At 39.9% G+C, this 19,971-nt stretch overlaps 1 protein-coding gene across 6 annotated transcripts in view; it reads left to right on the forward strand.

The window, feature by feature from the left end:
* DGKI (diacylglycerol kinase iota) overlaps positions 1-19,971 on the forward strand; it is a 198,234-nt gene that overhangs the window by 155,863 nt on the left and 22,400 nt on the right. For all 6 annotated transcript variants that reach the window (XM_088055421.1, XM_088055423.1, XM_005527919.3 and 3 more), the window contains one exon: positions 13,833-13,858. In XM_088055421.1, the coding sequence (XP_087911547.1) occupies positions 13,833-13,858 (26 nt within the window). The remainder of the gene's footprint in view (positions 1-13,832; positions 13,859-19,971) is intronic.

The following is a 19,971-nucleotide window of genomic DNA, read 5'->3' on the forward strand; positions in this document are numbered from 1 at the left end:
GGGGCTTGGTGTGAGAGAAAGTGCCATTGTTGACTCATTGGGAGTGGTTTCTCAGTGGTCATTTTTCTCCTAAACAGGATATGACCACAGCTGGTTATTATATAGTTTCAGGATATATAGATTGTATTGTCATCACTATATACACACATGTAGGTGTGTGCATATGCACATATATACACACACACACACACACACACATACATAAAACTTCTTTAAGATAATTATTTCTGACAAGTGAGGAATGTAGCTAAAAATTCAAAGTTGAATGATCCCTTACATTATTTCAGTACATGAAAGCAGGGAACAGAATATGTGATCTAAAAATAATTATGTTAGGTGTTGCTTTTGATGACAAACTTGTTTGGTTAAAGCATAGTGTGAATAAAATGGTTTTGAGTCAGGGGTCTTTCTGAGAGAAAAATTATGCTTTTGTTTTCAATTAACTGAACTTCATATTATTTTCAGGTAGCTGTTGATTAATAGTATTTCATGGTTTGTTCCTTATTTGTTCCTCTTTGATCTGTGGTGGATTGGACAGGACATAGAACAGTGTCTTGCTGCGGTAACCAGGAGCTGGGGCAGACTGTAGTTTAGTAGGAACATCAATTAGTGTGAACACTGCATTTTAAAATACCCACATCGGGAGGACAACTTCCTAGGACTAGAGGTGCTTGATCTTGAAAAAAGGTAAATATTCTGGTCTGACTGCACTGATACAGGTAATTTGACCCTTCCTTTGTACATGAGTGAGTTCATCCTTTGATTAAATGGTGCAGTGAGATGCAGAAGACCTCACAGCCTGCTGTGTTTGTTGTTGGCCATGTGTTTCTCTTCTTAGCTGTTTGTCACCCTGTTATATGATGAGAGCTGGAAAATTCAATAAAATAAAAACCCCAACAGGATACAGAGATGAAAAGGTGACTATATCTTGGTAGAGGTTTAATCTGCATATTTTAATTGAAGTCATTAATTTTCCCACTATTCGGGGCAGTAACCAGCACATTTTTAGCATCTGTCCAGCTGTGATGGTAATGTGTTTCCCAAGCTGCTGGCTGCATTTTCTGAATCAAGTGCATGGCTTGTGAAGGGTGGGTGAAGGTTGGCCAGGATGCCATCTGGTCTTGCCAGGGAAAGGAAGAAAAAACGCCTGTAGGTGCTGGAAGATGGCTGCAGCCCATTCCACTAAATAGACATTAATTAGCTAGTAATACCATCCAGGCACTACATTATGAAGCAATAATAACCTAGTTTCTCAGAGGAAAGAAGAAAAAGAATAAATGACAAGTGTTTAACTCAGCCACAAGTATGTGATCGTTGCCCAGGAACACAGTGTGACAATGCAGATGTTACAAGGTGGTTTAGGGTATTTTTTTAATGTGAAATCTTCATGTAATACAAGATGAGAAGAGCATCAAGGATACAAATTTGCATGTAGAAAGGAGAAAGAATGCTCATTTAGTGGAAGTTTAGAAAATATAAAGAGATGATTCAGAACATGCTAGGCAGGAACTGCCTAGTGACAGTGAATCTTTAAAATTTCAAATATTGATAAGGACTTGAGAAATCCAAGGGTTTGCCTGAAAAATTTTGCATTTGAAAACTCAGCATCAGCTCCTAAATAGGCAGAGTAGTCTGCCCTGGTGTTTTTGATAGCAAAATCTGAATTAATTTTCAGGTTCAGATTTAGTTCAAGATGCATTTACAAAATTACACGGCAAGAGTGAAGTGCGTATGTCTTAATCAGGTTTTTGTACACCTGTAAGAACTGCTTTCCATTTTGCAGATGAGGCTCCATGGGTACTGATTACTTTTAAACAAACCTTATTTTAGTGAAGGTGTAAATCACCATTACCTTTATGTACACTCCTGTGCAGTCCTTATAATAGAACTTGAATATAACAGAGTGCAATGTCTGCTTTTTCCTCAACTCTTCCTTTTCTTTCTCTTCTGTTGTCTTGGATGCATTTACAAACAGCTTGTAAGGCATCTTTCTCACTACCTAAAGTGGAGCATGAGGGATTTGCATAAAGCAACTCTGCCTCTCTTTAGGAAAGTGATGTCAAAAAGGTGGGGTTGTCACTGGAAAGTAAGATGTAGACTCAAAGAAGAGGGAAAGTGTTGTAAAGAGGACTTAGAATTACTCAGAAGAAAGTAAACATGGGTTAAATAGGAAAAGAACTTTGAAGAAAGCAAAGAAAAATAAATTATAAGAATACAGCAAATTAATTATAAGAAATTGGATGGAAAGTAAGTTCCCTACATGAGACTGAGTGTGAAAAAAAGTGATGCATTTTGGTGTGGGGTCTGGTCCTGTATTTTTAAAGCTTTTACTATTTGTCAGCATGATGCAGTCACAATACTTAACATTTTATGCACATCCCAGATAGAAGCTACAATTTATCCACTATTAGGCAAACCTTTCTTCAGTTCCTCTATAAATCTTCCTTTACCCCCACTTTTGAAGAATTCCTTGACAAGGATGCACCTGCTAATTTTTTAAGTCTAGTGCACAGGTGTGGTAAACAATGTTGTATATTTAAGTTTCTATTGTGATTATGATTTCTCTGTATGCATCAAGTTATTTGCATGTTCATTGTTTTGAGAGATTTTCAGTGGGGAAAAATGCAAGAATTTTTCAGGGACTTCTGGTCATATCTGATTAGGAGACACACCTTGACTCAGCTGTAGAAGAAAGAGTTAGGAGAGGAAAACAATGCTAAAATGAGAGAGAATGGAGAGGAATTTTGATACTAAATTACCTTTTTTGATAATAAAATACCTTTGCAAAGATTGGCCTGCATGAGATATGCTCTTGGTTTATCCTGAGTGGGTAAAACATGAGAACAGATGCTCTCGACTCAGGATTCAAGAGGCTTTGTGCTACTTCAGCTGGAATTGTACCATCTCAGGGATGGTTCTGGGCATGGAAAGATGCTGGCATTTAGTTCTGGTGTCTGAAGGCCCAAAGTCAGGACAAAGGAAAGTGTTGCCACATACAAGCCCTGCTAGGTAAGGGCATGAGGCAAGGCTTTGTGGTGATTGCATGCACTGGACCTGAGGGACCTTTGCACATAGTGGGAATCAGATGGTTCTGGAAACTATTCAACACAAACTTTCAGCAGCTTCTGGTGTTACCTTTAAATGATTGCATACAGGCAAAATCTCATTTAATCATCTCTTCCTCTATTTTGATTAGTAGAATTTTTATGTCACCACTGTCAAGTCTGGCCTTATCTACAGAGAACTGGGCTGTAGAAAATTCATGGGTTTTACTCCTTAAAATTTTCTGTAACAGTTATTAGTAATTGGTACTTACATATCATCCTGACAACCCCAGCTCAATAACACTGAGCTTTAAGGCACAGCTTTTTGCTTCTGCTCTTGTTAACCATAATTGGGAAAAGAAGAAAGCAGAATTTGGTTTAGATTTGCATGTCTAGAACCTTATTTGTGTACGTGAATGCAATGCAAAGAGTGTGTGTTTTTTTCCAAGAGTGAAGTCTCCAGCCTTTGCTGTTGAGGCAAAGGGGTTTCAATAACAGTAGGCACAGGTGAGGTGGTTTTGTGCATCCGTCCCTTCGATAGATGGCAGAAATAGAGCACATCCTGTACTGCAGTACATCCTGTACGGTGGTTTTTTTTCCCCTCATCTCTATTTATTACCAATATATTTTATCTTTCAGCATTTAGCTCCCCAGAGTGGATTAGGTGGGATTTTAACTTCCTCTTTTCTCACCAGCCTGCCCCCTCTTAATGACTTTTGTGGCATCTCAGCACCTGATGCACAGCTGAGGAAATTCACTCTGATGACAAATTATTTTGACAGACAGGGACATGAAAAACACTCCCACACATGATGAGACTACAAATTGACTTCTTTAGAGAGATCTTGCTTCTTGACTGGCATCCCACTTTCCAAAAGGGAAATGCAAGCAGTCCAGCTCTCCTCCTCTCCTTGGGGCAACTTCAAGCAACAGAATGCACATGTATGCGACAAAGGAACCATCTTACCTGAATGTTAAAAAGTCAACTACCATCTGGCTTGAAAATGCCTTCTGAATATTTCCAGTAGATAAAGGGGCAAAGCCAGGTTTTCCACATGGAATGTAAGTTTTTATTTGAGTGCATATAAAGGATAAAAAAATGATGTTGTCAAAGTAAAGATAGCTGGGTACCTTGGTTTCCTTTAAATGGTTTACCATAACAGTTATTAATCTGCTTTCCACTCTCAAGCTGATAGCCAAGACTGAATCAGTGAAGTCTCTTTTATTTTAACAACTGTGTTCTTCTTCCCCTTTGCTTCCATCTTTGCTTGCCTACTTTGGTCCTTGGTTTGCAAACTTTTTACTTCTCTGAGAAGTAAAACAGCTTTACAGCAAAGAAGACAGGAATATATCAAGACAGTAACTTCCCATAATCTTGTTTTCTTTTTGTCCGCATAAAAGAAAATGATATTTGATAATTTAATTTTTAAGGCCTACTGCTTTCCTTGCAAGCATTGGACATGTGGTAACTGTACCTGACAGGGGCAGGGTAGCAAGAGTGGATCTGACAATGCCACTGTAGAATGTGAAAATCCCTCTCTCCAGCTTTATGGGCTGGAAACAACAGACCTACAGTCCCCAGTGACATTAAAGGTGCTGGAAAAGGGGATGGATGGGTTTACTGGGGTGATAAAGGATGAGTGACAGAAAGATATATTCTTCTGGGTGTACTTTAAGCACTGTTATAAATATAGGTCAAATATTCTCCAGCATGGCAGACTTACAAGCCAATCAAGCTTGGAAAAGCTGTGTACCTTGTAGTTTTAGACATGTATGTCAGTATTTACGTGTACTTCTTACTCCTTTGTAGGAGTTGAAGTAAGAAAAAAACAACCAAAACAACAAAAACCAAACCCCAAACCTCCCAGTCCTAGTTTTCTGAGTGTTGCACAGGAATAGCAAGCCTTGTGTCCATGTGCTCTGTCCCTGCCATAAGGAGCTGCCATCTGCTTGGAGAGGAGACTGGTTCTTAATGTGTTCTCACTCAGTACCAAGCTGTCTTATCAAAGCCAAAGCTAGCAAGCTTCAGAGCCTGGGTAAGAAACATGGTCCTGTACATGTGTTACACACACACTGGGCTGCATACTGTGTTCAAGCTTTCACACCTGGACATCTCATTATATGCATTCAGACTGTATTTCTGTTCCTGTTCATATGCCTAAGTTCTGGTTTAACAGGCTTTCAAAGAGAATAGAAATGTAGTTTGGTAAAACAGCTGCTCTAAACTATCTCACAGGAGTACTACTTTGCCTGAGTTGACTGTGTTAAAAAAAAAAAGCCAAACCTTTTCATAATTCTTCAGATATCTCCATGTTTGTATTTCTGCTGTGGCTGAAAACTGGGAAATGTCAAAAATACAATAAAAAAGCTAAAGACAAAGGATAGTTGTGTGAAAATAGGTCATCTTTTGAGGTTTGCAATGGAGTATTTTAGACCTGCAAAAATTAGTGTTTGAGTGAGGCTGGGAACGGTATTTTGACATGAGCCTTCACTTGACTCGTGGAACAAGAAGTGAGATTTTTCACTGAGGCTGCTTGGAAAGTTCATTGTTTCCCAGGCTGTGTGTCTTGGCACAGCTGCTCTGCAGGGAGCTGCACTTTCTCTTCCATGTCTGGTATATCTGAGTCCCCTGGCTCTGGGCTTATATGTCAGGGTGTAGGAGGTACAGCATCTCTTCAACATGCCTGCCAAACGACCTGGGTGAGCAGAGAAACTTCTGAAAGTTTAAAAATTTGTCCCTGCTTGCCTGCTGCTCCTCAGCGCTAGGAAAGGACCACTAAACCCCACAGCTTTGTCTTGGTAGCCGAGAGAGAGTTTAGCAGTGCTGGCACAGAGGTGTGTGCAAAGGAGGGAAATACATGGGGAGCAGGGCCATAACAGAAAGCCTTGCTGAGGTTCTGGCAGTGCTGATGCCCATGGGCAAGTAGGGACAGATGGACCTGGCTAAATTATGCCAAGAGCTGAAATCAGAGAGCCAGAGGTGGCTTGGAGCCAGTGTATCCTTGACTCTTAGATTCCTATTTCTGTGCCAGACACCTAAAAGTGCAGCACAAAGCCATATCTGAAACTCCCAATAGAAGTTTTATTTTCTATCAATTAGTCTATAGCAGGAGTGTAAACACCTCAGCAGTTCTTTTCTGCCTGGGATCTGTGTGTTTTGCATATTAACTAAAGTGAATTTTTTAATTTTTAGAGTATTTTTTTAAAAGATGGCAGGAAAGTGAGTTTCCTAGTGCTTAACACTTGTGGAAATCAGGCCTCTTATTTTTTAACATAATTGCGAGAGTCCATTTCTGAGGGATTCGGTGTTTCAGGGACAAAATGCTGTTTCTCAAAGTGACTGGTTTGCATTGTTGTAACAAACACACCATTTAGGATAGCTTCTGGATTGTTTAGAAACCCAAAGTGGCCAAAAATTATTTGAGTAGTATCTCAAGACACCAAGCAACTGATGTGCTTCACCTCCATCTAGCCTGAGGGCCAGGTAGAGATGATGTCTTATGAACCAGGTTGTACCTGAGATGCTCAAAATGGGGCTATTGTTCCACTGTGCCTAGCAAAATAATTTATTTCTCTGGGTTAAATAACAGTTGAAGTCCAAACAAAGTGACCTCTGCTTTCATCTTTTTGTGGAGAAAGTAAAAGTGCACTGATTTGTTGTTGAGGAAAAGCCAGATGTTTTGTTACCTAATGGATATGCTTTTATTCTCATATAGAATGGTAAAGAAGTACACAGATGGGGCCACTTTAGCTCCTGTTTCAGGTCTTAATAATGACATGTGTCAAACAACATCCAATCCCCTGGCATCCAGGTTGTTGTTTCACTAAAGCATTACATGGTGTGCCTAGATCTTACTTTCTATAGGTCAGTGAGGATTTCGAAGATTTAATTAAAGTCTGGAAATGGAAGAATAGCATTTCAAAGAGGGATAAGACCCTCTTCAAAATAATTTTTTTGCATTCCACTGAGATATTTTGGTGCCATGTGATGATAAGAGAAAGAAAGGCCAAGTATTTAAAAAAAGACAAAACCAAAAAACCAAATCCAAACAAGCCATGATCCTGCCAAACAGTGATCCTGCTGCTCGTTTGGAAATACCTTCTTTTTCAAGTCAATACTGAGCCAGATTGCTCAGGTCATATTTTGGGGTAAAACTATCTTAACCGATATGAATTTCATAGAATATTTCTGTATCCTTCTTCTCCTTTTTTTAAAATAAACTCTAGGCACGTTTGGGTTTATATTGGATTTTGCAATAAAATCTTCTAGTCGCTTTTTAAGCAGCAATTCCCAGACAACTCCTCTGGGTGTCAGTACAGCTTCAGGTATAGCAGCATTGTGGCATTACAAGTCTTCCTTTAAAATATTCCACAGTGGACAGAGTGGTAAGAGGTAAAAAGTTAAGCAGTAATGGAAAAAGATATGTGACAATACAGGGGACACTGACATGCCTGAGACCCAGCATGGAATACATCTGGGCTGCCCTGGTTTCCCTAACGAGCACCAATTACTTTCCTGTACGTTGGATGTTGCATGTGAAGAGCCCAAGGCAGTGATTGCTGTGCAGGTAGAGATGGACACTGCTGGAGGAAGCTACAGAGATGCTAGAAGGAATACTGATCTTTTCCCTTAGCAGGGTTAAGAAAGAATAATCTCTCTAGTGTTTGTCTCTAGATTGTTGTTGCAGGTTATAGGACATGTCCAAACAGATTTCTGCAAACTAGTAAGTAACTTGAGTGGAATTTCTTAGATTCTAAAGGGGGCTTTGCTGGTCATCATTTTTCCATGTGTATGAGACGGTATGGCCATTGTCTATGACAAATATTTGAGAGGAAAGAATGACAGGAAAAATGGGGTAGTATAACCAGAAAGGGTTGTAGAGAGACTTAAAGAATGGAAGAAAAACTTGGGTTGAGAAGGACTCTGAATCTCTAATACAAATCTTCAGAACAGATCCAGCTAGATGAAGAGCTTTTTCCAGATGAGCTTTGAATATCTGCAAAACTGGAGATTCTACAATCTCTTTTCACAGCCTGTTCTTCTCTTTGATCACCCACATGGTAAAAAAATTTTTCCCTAATATCCCATCTGAATTTCCCATGTGCCAGCTTGTGGCTGTTGTTTCTTTCTTCATGCTGACTCTGTCTTCTCTTTATTTTCCTATTAGGTAGTTGAAAAGCAGCAATTAGATTTTGCCCATACTTTCTCTTCTTACTGAACCAACCCAGCTTCCATAGCCTGTCCTCCTATGCCTACACCATCTCTGCAGCCCTTTCTGGAGCTCAGTCCAATTTGTCAATATCTGTCTTGTTCTCAAGTCTCACAACACTGAGTAGAGGGTCAAAAATCACTTCCATCTACTTTTTGGCTCTGTTCTAGCAAATACAGCTCAGTGTCATTGGCCCTTTCTATCTCAGGGTACTCTGCTGACAGATTGCCAACTTGTACTTTGCTAACATCAGGCACCCTTTCTGAAAAGTTGTTCTCAGGTGTTAGACGCCCCAGCCAGTCTTGCTGCAGGGTTTACTCCTCCTGAAGTGCAGGACTTTGCATTTGCCTTTGCTGAACTTGCTGTTCTTTTCCAGCCTCTGATGGTCACTCTGATCTGGGAATGTATAGGGTCAAAGTGAAAGTGTGGGAAAGCTCTCAGGAGTTCTTAGGCTTTTATTTTTCATCAAGTACCATGACAGAAAATGGTGATGCCCAGACTGAGTATTATCTGGTCAGGGACCAGGCAAGCAAGTAGTTCTGCCTTTCTGCCAGTGAAATGATGTACTGTTTGCAGCTGGGACTGCGAGGAACTCACAGTTACAGAGGTATTGATGCAAATTACTGTATGAGAGGGTTTCCTCACCTATATTTTAAAAATACTTGATGTGCTAAAAATTTTCTTCATTTGCAATCAGGGGATATATGAATAAATCCCAACAGGGATTCCACTTTTCATTCTGAAGAGATGTACTTGCAAAATTAGAAGGAATGGGTTTAATTTGACAGCTCTTCCTTTCCCCTCATCACAGGCGGCTGTTGTCAGACTGAATTAGAAAGTTTGCAGAAATACATTCCTTAAGCAGGAAAAAAGTGGAATGGTCATAAACCCCAGTAGAATTGCTGCATAGAGATTGTTATTTGGCCTTTAAATATTAAATGGCTGGTTTTAAATAGGCCTGGTGCAGATGGTTTCTGCTACAGGTTTATTGATTAAAAGAGCTGCTTTACATCAGCTCCAAGTTTGTTTCTCCAGAGGCTTTTGTCTTCATGAATAATGTACTCATTTGCTGAAATTTTGTTAGAATTAGTCTCCTGGAGTCTGGCTGTATATCTCTAGGTTCCTAAGTCTCAGTTGACTAGGCTCAAAATTGTGACATTCCCTGCACTTCCCTCCTTAGAAATGAATGTTCCTTCTTCCACCCATCTAGTGTTGAACAAACCTAGGGCTTGCACATTGGAGAGTGCACTTGGAAACAGCTCTGACTGTTTGGCTCTTTGAGAGAGGCTTGTATGATACTAAAGTCTGCCTTGGCTATACTGAGGATTAGATTTCTGCAGCAATACATCCAGACCCTGCAAGAGCGAGTGGAAAAATTCCAGTGAGCTTTGGATCAAACTGTGGACTTGGAGGCCTGTCGTGGTTTTAGGTGGGCAGGTCTCATGCCTTCAATATTGTAAGTATTCCAATTTGCTGGCTGCATCTAGTGTATGTATGATTAGGCTTTTTTTACACAATTTTTATGACTTTTAAAATGCATTTCTAAATATGTGTACCTTGATTTCTGGAAGATGCTTGAAGATTTTATGTTAAGCCCAAAGCTTATTAATTTGCTTGTGTAAGGGACAGTGGAACAGACCTTGCACGGCTTCCCCTTGCAGGCTGAGGCTTGCAAATTCTGTTATCCCTCTGAGTTGAGTTTGCCACTCTGCAACAGGAGAACACTGCTGCAGGACCTGTAAGAAAGGAGGGCTATGAACAGCATGGAAAGCAAAAAATGTGCTTTTCCTCCTTCTCCCTTCTTATTCTCTTCCCTATCACAGAAAGATGTTACTCAAACTATCTGCTATGACAATAGCTGTTTGTAAAACCAGAGCAGGAGGAAAGTCAGATTAAAGCCTTTGGTGAAAATATGTGAAATCAGGCTCCCCAGTTTCATTTATGCATGGGAAAATAAATATCACTGTTGGTAGAAGAGATAATTGAACCTCATGACTCTGGAAATGTAGCCAGTCACAGACAATCTGGCCTGCCTTTACTCTCTTGGGGAGATGGTGATCCTTCTTTCTACAAGTTAATTTTACACCAAGATAACCAGATGAAAAACCCAGTTGGTGTGTGTGTGTGTGTATATATATAAAGAAAAAAGTTATTCCATTCTGAAATGGCCAAGAACAGGATATTGAAATGCCTGAGTGCCTCAACTTTTTCCTGAAGATGTTTCCTGTTTTGTTTAACCAAATGAAAATATCTTCAAGATGTCATTTGGCTAAGTGTTTTGACCCAGGTGAGACCACAGATCTTGACAGTATATTAGTTTTCCTCAAGTGTCTCTGACTTGTCTCTAATTTTTTTTAAGGCATGGAGACTGGGAAGATGACAGCTTGCTTCTTTGTGACAGTGAAACACGTATCCAGGATCATATTGGGAGCGTAGTTGACAGGCACTAGACAGATGGTTCCTGTGTGGATGTTAGCAGACAAGAATCCTCCCTTCTTGGAACACCTGTCTGGTGACCAGTGCTGCCACAGTATATCTCTCACACTTCTTACAGACCTGAGAGAAAGATGTGTGACCGGAAATATGAGCATCTACTGGATTTTTTTTTTCCTGTCAGGAAAGCCCCCTGTGGCTGTGGAGTGAGTGGATGTGGTTTAGAGCAGGTCATTAGGATTTCTCTCTTTCCTCCCTTAGAGCCTATCATATGGAGAGAACAAGTCAGTGCATGAAATGCCCAATTCTATTTAGTGTGGAGGTTTCTGCAGTCTCACTTCCATCAGAGCTATCAACAAGACTCCCCTTGGTGTAGTTAGGACAGGACTTGAGCAGTTAGGAAAGCCTCCCCCTTGCTAATTGTATGGCCTGGAATTGTAGGAGGATGCTGAAAGTCCTCCCCACTCTTTGCCAAAATACTTCATGTCAGCTGGGGAGCAAAGAAGCTCAGTTTATTTTGGTTGAGCCTTTGGTATCTCCAGCAGTGGAAGTTCTCATTGAACTTTTTCCTGTGGCTGGGATATTCAAAACCTTTCTTTGTGGTTTTGTTGCATCAGGAAAGTTCAGCTTATGCTATTTTGTTTCCTGCTGTGTGAAAGCAGCAATTGACTCTCTGTCAATTAACAAGGGATGAAATGAGCCAACAAGCTCAGAGTTTATCAGGGTGAGACAGAGAGGTACATGTACACATCAAGATGCTGATATGAACCTGATTAAACTGATATAAATAAGGCTACATAAACCTTATTTTCTCAGGATACCAGGCTACACAGTTACTTGATGGATTCTTTCAAATAAAAGCACTGATAGTAACATCAGTAGTTATGTTAAATTTCTTACAAACACTGTATTTGAGGCATACAACAAAGCCAAAAGGCAGTAATATTTTGAAAAATATATAATAATTTTAGCACACAAAATATGCATAAACATATTTTACATCCTTCCCTTCAATCAATGTTTTAATTGAGAAGTCATTGGTATTGTAATAGCATCTCTTCTGTTGTTGATGCTTTAAGGAACTAATGACATCTGTTTTACCAAGCATGAAGAAGAGCCAAATTATAGGATAATCTGTATTGTTTATTTTATTGTTTCAAATAAAGAACTGAAAGGTGATGCAACTGGGCAATTAAAAAACAAAACAAAGGAATAAATTCTGCTGATGCAGTGGAATACAGCATTAGCAATGGGTAAAGAGTCAGGATACATGAGCCAAGGAACCTTGTGTGACTCTTGCATGGAAAAATATTTTCAAGTATCTAAAAATTTTTGCCTCTTGATATGACCCATTCTGCATTGTTTAACTTTACAGAAAATGCAGTGGGTTTTGATCTTCAGAAAGGGTTCTGCTAGGAGTTAAAGACAAAAGTCTGTAGCTAACTAGTCAAAGCAGAACAGTTCTAGTGGTGCCTGCTAAGTCCTTTGGGTTACCTGCATTCCTGCTGTATTTCCATACACATGGCTGAAGGGTGAGGACAGAGCTGGCCTAGCTGGCAGCAGAGCAGGATACATGCTTAGGATGTTCAGCAGCAATCAGAGCCTTTAATGGGAGTAGAGGATTAATTAATTCTGATCCATACAGACACATTGGCTTCTTGTGCAGCCAGAATCCTAATTAAGCAATCAGATTTTTTTCCTTTCACAGTGACCATTGCTCCAGCTGTGCTCTAACTCTTTCCTCTCTTTATTTGCAAATCTCTCTATTTTACAGAAAAAAAAATTTACATACTTTGGCAGGAAAGGTTCCTTCTTTTCTTTCAAGTTTTCCTGTTTGCATCTACATATTTGCATATCTGCTTCTGATGTTCTATAATCCCTCAAACCCTTGTTATGAAATGTGATCATGGCTCCTTCCTCAGCTCCTTTATTCCTCTAACCCAGGGTTCCTTCACTTCTTTCCCCCTCTCCAGCCCTCAGCCCCTGCTGACTCAGTTAAATATACATGTGCTCTTTTCCCCTTTGTTCCTTCTTTTCCCTTCACCCCTCTGTGGCTGCTTTTCTTATGTTGGCTTTGATCTGTTTGCTGGCAACACTAACATTTTTAAGTCTTTTCTAATTTGTTATTTTTGTACATTGTTGTGAAATTAAATATCTTGGAAAGGAAGCATGGGTTGGCCCACTCACTGCAGGAGCAAACTCATTGTTACTTGGGTGGGAAGGCTGTGTATATCTGTGCTGGGCAAGTGCTGAGGAGTGTTCCAGTCCACTGTGTGCTGTCAGCCTGGTCTAAAAAATGAAGGTACATCCCAGATTCAGCTCCATGGTTAACCTCAGTTTCGCTAAGCCACGCTACTGCAGTAAAGGGAAAAATGGAGATCCAGTACTTCTGTATTCCTTTGTTCTGGGTGGTGACCAAAACCATGAGGAGTGTGATCCTTAGTATGGGCACTGTGACACAAATCCCTGGAATTCACTGGGGTTCTTCTCTTTATCAGCAGGGACACTGACAGGTCACCCATGTTTTATAACTCTTCCTTCTCTTGGGGTATTATCAGAGTCCTAATCCACTGGTTAGGGTATCCTATAACTCTTGTGTTGCTGCTGGTATGTTGCTTTTTTCTGTAATTACATCCGTCCAGACATTATTTTTTTTATTTTTTTTTTATCTGTTGTGTTAGTTTTTTGAAGATGACATTAATTGTTATTAATTATGACTACTGTTTTATACTAACCACTACACTGATTTATGGCAAAAAAAAAAAATGGCCACTGTAATGACTGTGAGCTCCTGCCAAGATGTAATTTCCTTGACCACCCTTAGTTGTGAGGTTTTCTCCTGGCAGTGGCAGTAGCAGATGAGTTTCTGCCAAGTATCTACAGACAGTCTTGGCATCAGTCCTCACAAAGATGGCTCCATATGGCCACTCTGGCCTGCAGAATGTGCTGCTAGATGGCCTCTTCAGCTCCATGTCTTTTATTTTTATTTTTTTTTTTTTTCCAAATGTCTTTCAGTCCTCTCTTCTAAGAAATAAAGAAGAAAAACTTCAAATTACTCTATATCCCATTCCCCGTACTGAGACTGAACTTTATTTTTGACCTTTTTTTTACCAAAGATTGACTGGATTTTTTTGTTTTATTCCAGGTCACCTGTTTCTTCAGAAGATCAAGGTAAGATCTGTTTTATAGATACTAACAGCATATTAAAAATGAGACCAAAGGGAGTAAGCTCTGTTTTAACACAGTTGTGGAGGAGAAAAGTGTTTTTTGTAAAAATGAAACATTGATGTTGATGAAACTTTGTTCACCCCTAGACATTAAGTGCTTCATCATTTAGTTAGTCTAATTGGGACTGACAGAAGTTGTTGAGTATTTTATAAAATGAATCTTGCTTAATCAAATGGAAGTATTGCAAGAGTTTACGGTTTATTCATCCAACTGTGTAGAGCTTCACCTGTGGAAAATGATGTATGGCTTAAAGGGCAATACATGTTTTCTGTAAAGATAAACACATCCTTTACAACTCTCAGAGGACAGCATCTTTGTCCCTGAGAGGAAAGTGCATTGTGTTTTAAAAACTTGAACACACATTATCTTTGGTTACCAGTAAAGTCAGTTTAGTAGGACAGGATGGAATTTAGCGCAGCTAGGCTCTACTACATGGAAAAATCTCACGGCTTGAGTAGCAGGAGTAGCAGGTTTATGGCAATATGCTTGCTATGAGGGAGACTTGAAGGATCTGATCTTCCCCTATGGACTAAAGAGGGAGTTTGTGGTAACCAGCTGCTTAATAATGTGGCAAACTTAAGTCCAACTGCAGTACATCAATATATGGCTACACTGGTACTGAAATCCAGAGACGTATTGTGAAGGAGTGGTAATTGCACTGCCAGAGTTGCGTAAGGAATGAGGACCGAAAAAAAGGAGACTGACTGAGAGGAGAAAGTTCATATTGGGTTCTGAACTAGGAATAATATTTTGGTCCAAAAAAGAAATATCTGGTTTCTTCTGGCATCCAATTTGTATGTAGTCACACAATCAGAATATTTTCTGGCCAATACCATAAGCATTACCCAAGAAAGGTCCAGGTGGGAATAGTAAGGACTGTTGCAAATGGAGGTGTAAGGAGGTCTGAGCCTGGAAGTGTGTCACTGAACTATGTTCACTTGGAGTGTGGAGTGACAAGTTAGGTATCAACCTACACTGTTCTTGGCTCCAGCCAAGATTTTCAGTCCAGTATAATGGATGTCAAACATATTGTCATTAATAAACTCTATTCCAACTCCTTGGTGAGTCCTTTCTCAGATACAAAAGTTGTAAAGGAAGACATAAAAAAAACCATGCAAGACCAAAGATATATCTGGCCCATCTCATCCATTCCCAGTGTCTGCCAGCAGCAGATGCAGTGACAAATGAAAGTATGAGACTGGCAGAAGTATACAGGTTTAATTTCCTGGTGTGCCCTATTATATTTTTATGATTTATAGCTCATTGATTTTGTGAACCAGATGGAGTTTTCCTGTTTAATAGTTCATCTGCTTTTTACCGTGGCCACAGCTTCTAATATGCAGTGCAGGACACTTGTGAGGAGATAATAGTATACGTCATGTCTCCAGCTCTCAAAAGAGATTTGAAGTCATTATGGTCTAATATACTATTTCAGGACCTGGATTCAAAGCTGCATCTCAGTATAAACTTGTTAGTGATAGGCTGCTCTTGCTATTTAATTTCCCTTGCATTTACTCTATTGTTTCATCTTTATCTATTAATGGAGCAACAGACGGTGTATATGCATTTCCTTGTGTATCTTTAAAGGTTAGTATTTTATGCTGTCAGAATGCTTGCCTTTTTTCCACTATTTTTATACTATTCTAGTTTTTTACAAAACCTTCCTGTTTGCCATCTACCATCTGCTGCCATGGTTTGGCTTTTCAGATTTGATCAACATCTCTGAATAGTCTCTTCTTCCTTGCCTTTCTTCCCTTTCTCTCACAAGCTACCTCTTCTGAAATGCAGAGTGAAAGACCTTGACCAATTAGTGACATGATAGTGCCAGTTATTAGAAATTTCATGACCACGGAGTATCTAACTAGGTTTGTCATCCATATAAATATGTAGGAGCTTCTCTCAAGCACAAAAGATTTCCCATTTCCAGTTACTTTTCAGAAAGAAGGGTCCAGTGCCTGGATTTCCTCCATCCCACTATGCCAGCTACAGACCGTGGTAAATGGGTACAGTTCAAAGAGGAAAATGGAATAAAAGTGCTGCAGCATAAGCTCTTTAGAGTCTAGAAGGTTCTCAGTCCACTGAGACACATGTGTGGAGGCATCTCAAATTAGCCCTAGATCTCAAATCTCTTATCTAAACAAAAAAGAAGGTCCAGGAGAGAGCTGAAAACTTATCTCTGAATTGCCTGTCTTTTACAGTGTTTATGCAGATGTCTTCTGGCATATTGTTCTTGGAGTATGTATCTTGGAATCAGTTTTGGGAACTACAGGTTTAGTAATAATCAGTACTCAACTGTGTACCTATTCACTATGTTAAACACTGTTTTTGTTTTTTTTTTTATAAGGCAACAATTCTTTGGGCTACACAGTAAGGAAAGATCCAAACAGTGGAGGAATGTACCTTCACTGTATCTACATTCTGTCCTGTATTACAGCTGCTCTTCCCTATTACAGACACCATTCTAGTGCTGATTTTCTGATGATGTGATATGTTGTTGATCATTACTGAGAAATTTTCTTTCTCTGTTTTGGATCTTTTGTTTTAACCTCCCTCTTGGTTCCTGATCTTTGTTTTGTCTGCTTTAATATTCAGTTGTCACTTTTTCTTCAACTGTTTTTCTGTGTTTTTTTTTTATCATCCTCTTTTTGCTTTTTAAATGACTCTTTCCTATTGACCACAAGGTTGCATTCTGCGTAGATTTTTGCATTGTGCTCCTCACCTTGGTTTCTGAATGTCCTGCTTCTGCTCCAGTGTGGACTGACTGCAACAAGCAGTAGTGAGAAACAGTATCTGTAGCATCTGTAGAGTCCTAACAGACTTGTACCAGAATTAGCATATAATGTGAGTGGCACTTCCATTAATCCCTGACAGGACAATGCATTATGCTGTCTTGACAAGTGGGTGAAGATAAAGCACCATCTGTCTGGGACTGGGCATCTATTGAACAATTGTAACTGCACACAATGCTCCTTGTTGTGTACACGTGTTGAAGACACCTTTATCAGTTACAAAGCAGAGCCATTTTAATTGGCACTGAAAGGGAATGAGCACTGCTAGAAAATCCCAAACTTCAAAAGAAAAAATACCCAAAGCCTCTTCAGATTTGTGTCTTTGTTCTTGGTACAAATAGCTAGGAAATTGATAACTAAAGAGTGAAATCCATCATCTTCTTCTTTTTTTTCTTTTTTTTTTTTTAATTAACAAAAGGAGTAGACAAAACCCCTAACCCCTTAAAATGCTCTAACTGATTGGCAAAATGATACAAGCCAGGTAAATCCTAAAGAATACTAGTTTAGACCGGGGATTGACAACTCTGAAGAATCACCTGTTTGGTCAGGTAGGCCCTGGTGCAGCTACCTGCCCTGCAGCCTTGGAAGTCAGTGATTTTCTTTGAGTGTTGGGGTTAGATGACACTCAAAAATGAGCCAGTCTCAGGCCCACAGAAGACCTGGTAGATGTCATCATGAAGGGCCAGGAAAGTTATCTTTTAGTGAAGGGTATCACCTGCCATATTTTTGCTATATAAAAAGTTCAGGTGATATGCTCAGGAAGTCTGACACCATTAGAGGTTATTGCATCCATTTCTTCTGGAACAGGCATGGTAGTGTGATGGGAATGCAGACTTCTAATACAACATGTTGCCACTACACACTCATTGTCTGGTTATCCAGTCCACATTTGTTTTCTGGTTATTGTTGGGTGACTGGTTGAGGTTTACCAAACTCTTCTCTCACCCAGCACCTTTCAGAGCTGCACTGTATTTTGTGGGCACTCTGGATCATGCCTGTCCTGCCCACCCCTATTTATAGCCACCCTGCAGAAATTTGCATTAAATATACGTATCTGTAGTTACATCTGGCCAAAGTTAGGTTCTCTCTACTATTCTTGGTTTACCATGTATGTTTGAGTTGGTTCTTCACTATCATGTGAGCAATTGAAGGAAATGGCCCTAAAAAGAGTACACTGAGTTCTGCTTCCATCTTAAGTATTCTGGAAAACACCCAGCAAACTCTTGAGTGTTTCTATTAATGGTATAGGGACATTGGTGTGTTATTCACGTTGTGGCAACTTGGAGCTGATGATGCTCAATATTTGTGGGTCTAACTTCAAACAGGAGAACCTTGCCTTTGATGGAATTACTCAGTTTTAAGTAGCTATACTAATGCACCTCAAGTAGCAGTCAACCAAAGCTTAATCCTTATACATCTGAGTATAAGGATTCTGAGTATAAGGCATTCTGACTGGGAGACGAGAGGTTTCAAATATTTATGTTACTGCTCCCCTACTCATTCATCTATAAACCAATGAAACTGGGCTTTTTGCCTTGTTTACTTCCAGCAGTCATGTGTTTTTGCTGCATCAGCATAATTTCTGTGGTTTTGGTACATTTTGTGTGTAATAGATTCAAAATTCATGAGGGAATAGGGGACAACTGAGAAATTAAGACAAGAGGGAAATACATTCAAATGAGCAATTTTGAAGGCTATTATTACAAAGGGATAATATCATATAAGAGATTAAGAGAAGGGATGGTGTTCTGCTTGAAAAGACAAATAGCAACGCTCAAAGTGAAAAAACACTTTCAGATTCTGCCAGATGCTGGCTCCATGCCATGGAGTCACTCTATGATTTGGAGTCATCCAGCCTGGATATCCTACACCTAGGAGGGATTTGTGTAGGGCCAGGAGTACATTAGAAGTGAAGTGAGTATGTAATGGTGACTTCTAAATTAGTCTCTTTAGAAAAAAAAAAAATTCCACAGGGATTGCTTAGCATGGGTTTAAACTGGAAGTTTTAGGTGGGAGGTGTAATTCTGTCTCTGGATATCCCTCTGAATAGAGAGAGCTGCTCTCTGAATTATAAGGAAGGGACTGATCAAGTGTGTGCATGGAAGGCAGTGATTGCTCCATCCCACACAGGAAAATGCTTTGCTATGCTGTGTCTCCTCCTGCCATGGAGGCAGAATGTACTGTAACTCTGGGATTTGCCCCAGTGCCATCTGCTCTGTTAAAGAGAGGAAGTTTAAACACATGAAAGGAGGAAGATGGTTGCAGGAATCCCAGAAAATAGCACAAGCAATAACACTTCCTGGAACCTCCAATAGATGGGATTTCCTGTTGCCCATGGTGGCCTGTGGGAATGTAGACTTCACTCTCTCAGCCTCCTTTCTTCTTTCCAGAGCCAATCTCCACTAATCTTGATAGTCACAGTCTGCAAGGGGATGTTCTCTAGAGTTTTGAAGCAGTCTGCCATACTGATTAAAAGGATAAGCAGGAGGCTGCAGATGAATCCAAACATCTTAGTGCTGGTAGAATTAAAAAAATAAAGAAAAAAAAAAGAAGTCTATTTTTCACACCAGATGCCTTCAAAAGAGATAGAGGAGACACTGTATTCTTCACAGTGATACTGCAGCTGTTTACCCAGCAGCAAAGTGAGATGTCTTGGAAGGCTTTCTCTGTACAAACTAAAATGTGTATGGGAGGGGTTGGAAGGAGGCTCCTGACTGCAGGTATTTATTTTGATTTATTAACCACTTTGGGAAGAAAGCCCGCCTGGACAGTGTTTTGAATGTGCCTGTGGACAACTGAGCCAATGATGCCTTGGGGATCCGCTCTGGGTTTGTTATTTGCTTCTCAGCTCAGCAGAGCCTGGTATTGATGCAGACTCAGGGTCCTCCTGGCAAGAGAAAACATTATGTGAAAGCACGTGTCAGGGGCTGAGGGAGGTTCTTTCTGGATAAAACCTTTAAAAAACACCTACACACCACCTCTTGTCATATCCAAGCAGCCTGAGGGATCATCAGGCAGCTGAGAGGGAGATGTCTGGCAGATGTAGGCATCTGAATAAGTACTAGATGAAAACAGAAAAACATTTATTTCACAGTGGCCACTGCCATTATCCTTTTCACCTCTGGAGGAAGTAAGGAATATGCTGTCTGAATTGGCATGCTTGTCTTCAGGCAGAAGCTCTGGGTAGCCTTGCAACCTACTTTGCTTATGTTTTTTGGATTTTTTTTTTGTAATGGAGGTAGCTCATGGTCAGATAAGAGTGGCAAC

This window comes from Pseudopodoces humilis, chromosome 5, assembly GCF_049639895.1.
Source record: "Pseudopodoces humilis isolate 2021_Gansu_Grassland_sample_001 chromosome 5, ASM4963989v1, whole genome shotgun sequence".
NCBI classification, from domain to species: domain Eukaryota; kingdom Metazoa; phylum Chordata; class Aves; order Passeriformes; family Paridae; genus Pseudopodoces; species Pseudopodoces humilis.